The 3189-nt window shown below is 45.3% G+C and overlaps 1 protein-coding gene across 1 annotated transcript; it reads right to left on the bottom strand.

The window, feature by feature from the left end:
- Positions 1-534: 534 nt before the first annotated feature.
- On the bottom strand, positions 535-2259 carry LOC104942150 (clathrin heavy chain linker domain-containing protein 1-like). Its single transcript, XM_010767348.1, has 3 exons — positions 1908-2259; positions 1426-1628; positions 535-975 (listed from the first exon to the last, which is right to left on the bottom strand). Exons 1-3 carry the CDS (start codon positions 2105-2107, stop codon positions 773-775), a joined length of 606 nt encoding a protein of 201 aa, XP_010765650.1. The 5' UTR covers positions 2108-2259; the 3' UTR covers positions 535-772.
- Positions 2260-3189: the final 930 nt, after the last annotated feature.

Raw genomic sequence — 3189 nt, 5'->3', positions numbered from 1 at the left:
CACCAGTCCTGAGAGACAGACAGGTAGAGAGACAGACAGGTGGGAGACAGACAGGTGAGAGACAACAACTAGGAGGACACACCACCAGTCCTGAGAGACAGACAGGTCGAGAGACAGACAGGTGAGAGACAGACAGGTGAGGGACAGACAGGTGAGAGACAACAACCAGGAGGACACGCCACCAGTCCTGAGAGACAGACAGGTAGAGACAGACAGGTAGAGAGTGAGACAGGTGAGAGACGGACAGGTGAGAGAGAGACAGGTGACAGACAGATATGTAGAGACAGACAGGTGAGAGACAACAACCAGGAGGACACGCCACTAGTCCTGAGAGACAAACAGCTAGAAAGGGAGACAGGTGAGAGGGAGACAGGTGAGAGACAACAACCAGGAGGACACACCACCAGTCCTGAGAGACAGACAGGTAGAGGGAGACAGGTAGAGAGGGAGACAGGTGAGAGACAGGTGACAGACAGACAGACAGACAGACAGACAGACAGGTGACAGACAGACAGGTGGTGAGAGACAGACAGGTAGAGACAGACAGGCGAGAGACAACAACCAGGAGGACACACCATTAGTCCTGAGAGACAGACAGGTAGAGATTGAGACAGGTGAGAGACAGACAGGTAGAGATTGAGAGAGGTGAGAGACGGACAGGTGAGAGACAGACAGGTGAGAGACAGAAAAAGATAGGAAACTCTTTGGGCCCAGTGGCATCACGTAGCTGACATGGCACAGAACAGAAGCAGCTTTCAGAGTGAACCTGCAGTCAGAGTGGTGTTAGTTCACCTTGTCCTCTGCTTACACAGCTGTCCAGGAGCTGCAGAGCGAGCTGCTGCCGCTGAGGGTCGTCCAGCAGAGAAGAACAGGACACGCCCAGCGACAAGATGGCCGCCCGACCCTGCTGAGGCGCCGTCAACAGCTCGAGGAGGACGAGGCTGGGCGAGAGATTCAGAACCCACAAACAGTCCTCTGAGAAAGGGAGGGAGAGATTCAGATTCAATAACAATATAACACAAGAAAAGCGCTATAGAAATATAATTTATTATTATTATTATTATTTATAACAGAGATTAACTTTGTGCATTTGTCAGCATTGTCAGAAGATATCATAAATTGACTTTTTATATTGTTTTAAGGCACATTTTTACCGTAAACATTTGACATCTGGATATTAAGTTATTAGAGAAACAAGTTGCTCAAACGTCATCGGAATCGGAACAGCACGCAGAGAGATACACTGACTTTTAACATAATACCACGTTATTCACTGTTTAAGTCAAATGTAAAACCTCCTGAACCATGAACACTGAAGTAATCCAAACCAGGAGAAGCTGAAGACTACATCTCCCAGGATCCAATGCTGCTTCTCCACCACCACACCAAACTACAGCTTTTACTATTGTTTTCTTCCACACCGACCTGCTGTGAGGTCCTCGCAGTGGTTCATGAAGTCTGCGGCGCTGTTGATCAGGCCTCTGCTGCACATGCTCAGTGCGGTCTTCCTGTGCAGTCTGCAGGCGGTGTAGACATCAGTCGCCAACGCCAGACAAACATTGGCCACGCCTGGGTTCTTCTTAGCGTGCTCAGTCAGGACGTCGCCCAGATCCTCAGAGAAAGTCAGTCTGCGATGAAGAGGACCGTGACGAGCCGAGCAGCAGCAGAGATCATGGGAACATTTTGTTATTTGTGTTTACCAACCCACCTCTTCTCCTTAGCGTATTGACATCTTTTAGAGCGTTACATTTATTGCATTCAAATTGTTTACAGTTTTTTACTTGTACTAGTTTTATGGTGTCTGAGCTGTGTGATTTTTTGTATGTTGTGTTTGTTTATTTGACTGTACAGCACTGTGGTCTGGAGGTTTTAAAGTGCTTTATAAATAAAACTGTATTGTATTGTACCTGTTGTTGTTGATGCTGTGGGTGACGAGCTGCGTGTTGCCGTGCTGCAGGGCGCAGAGGACGAGCTGCAGGGAGAGAGCAGCCGGCAGCCATTGGCCGGGCGAGGTCGTCATCAGGAGGGCCTGGAGGAAGAGGAGGAGAGGGGGGGGGGACCCCGGGGGCCCGTTCACACCTGGGAGACAGACGGGGGTTTTAAACATGGACAAACATGTATGAGCATTAAGATGGAGAGAATGTTGTTAATTGGCGGTGAGTAAGAGAAAAACAGGTCTAGTGGCTTTAAAGCACACGTGTCAAACTCAAGGCCAGGGGGCCAAATCAGGCCCTTGGTGGATTTAATTTCGGCCCGCAGGATAATTTCTAATTCACGCACACCTTCACTCCATCCTGAGGGTTTCCTCCGCTCAGAGCCTGAGCCCAAACATTGATGAACTTGCACCCAAGATGAGATGCCAAGTATCTGAACTAGCATCACAGAGCAGCACACTGAGTTTAATGGATGTTTCCTTCTGCACTTTCTCTCTCACGACAACAGGGCATGTTTGTTTTTCTCTTTGAGGGAAATAGTTTTGTTGAAGCTGTTGTTGGCCTGTGGGAAAATGTAATCATAAGAAATGACTCTGGAAAAGCTGCAGATAGAGCCATAAGAAATGAATGCAACTGATTATTTAATGTTTAATGTTTTTTTTATAGGCAATCATTGAAGCTTTGTTAGTTCCAGGTTTAATATGTGCAATCAGTTCATTTCAATAATCTCTGCAATAAACATTGAACCAGTCCGGCCCTCGACTAGTACCAATTTTTTAGAAGCTTTGTTTTTACTTGCATCCTTCAAACAGATCAACAGTGATACGTTACAACAGAAATACAATGTCATGTCCCCCCATTAGTTGTTGACTTGGCTAATTCATATTCCAATGAAATACAAACAGTATAATCAACAATGGTTGCACATACAATTCATACAGTAATCAATCAATTAAGCCATTAACATGGGATCCAACATGAAAACAAATAATAGCACACATATCAATATACATCAGACATGAGATGAGAGCTACAACAGTAATAATTAAAAAGTTAATGTAATCATACATATTGCCAAAACATTAAAGGTCACCTATCATGCTATTTTAGGCAATAGCATAGGTCTCAGATATATAAAAAAATATAAAAAACATGTATATGAAGTGTTTTGCTCAAAATACCAAACAGATCACCCATTCTAGCCATGCCTCATATCCCTCTATTTCACTTCCTGTTTCAAAAGTGCTGATTTGGG

The sequence above is a fragment of the Notothenia coriiceps genome, unplaced genomic scaffold (genome assembly GCF_000735185.1).
Source record: "Notothenia coriiceps isolate Sejong01 unplaced genomic scaffold, NC01 NC01_scaffold00004196, whole genome shotgun sequence".
NCBI lineage: Eukaryota > Metazoa > Chordata > Actinopteri > Perciformes > Nototheniidae > Notothenia > Notothenia coriiceps.
Note: the sequence above shows the minus strand (reverse complement) of the source record. Positions and strands in the feature narration are given on the sequence as shown.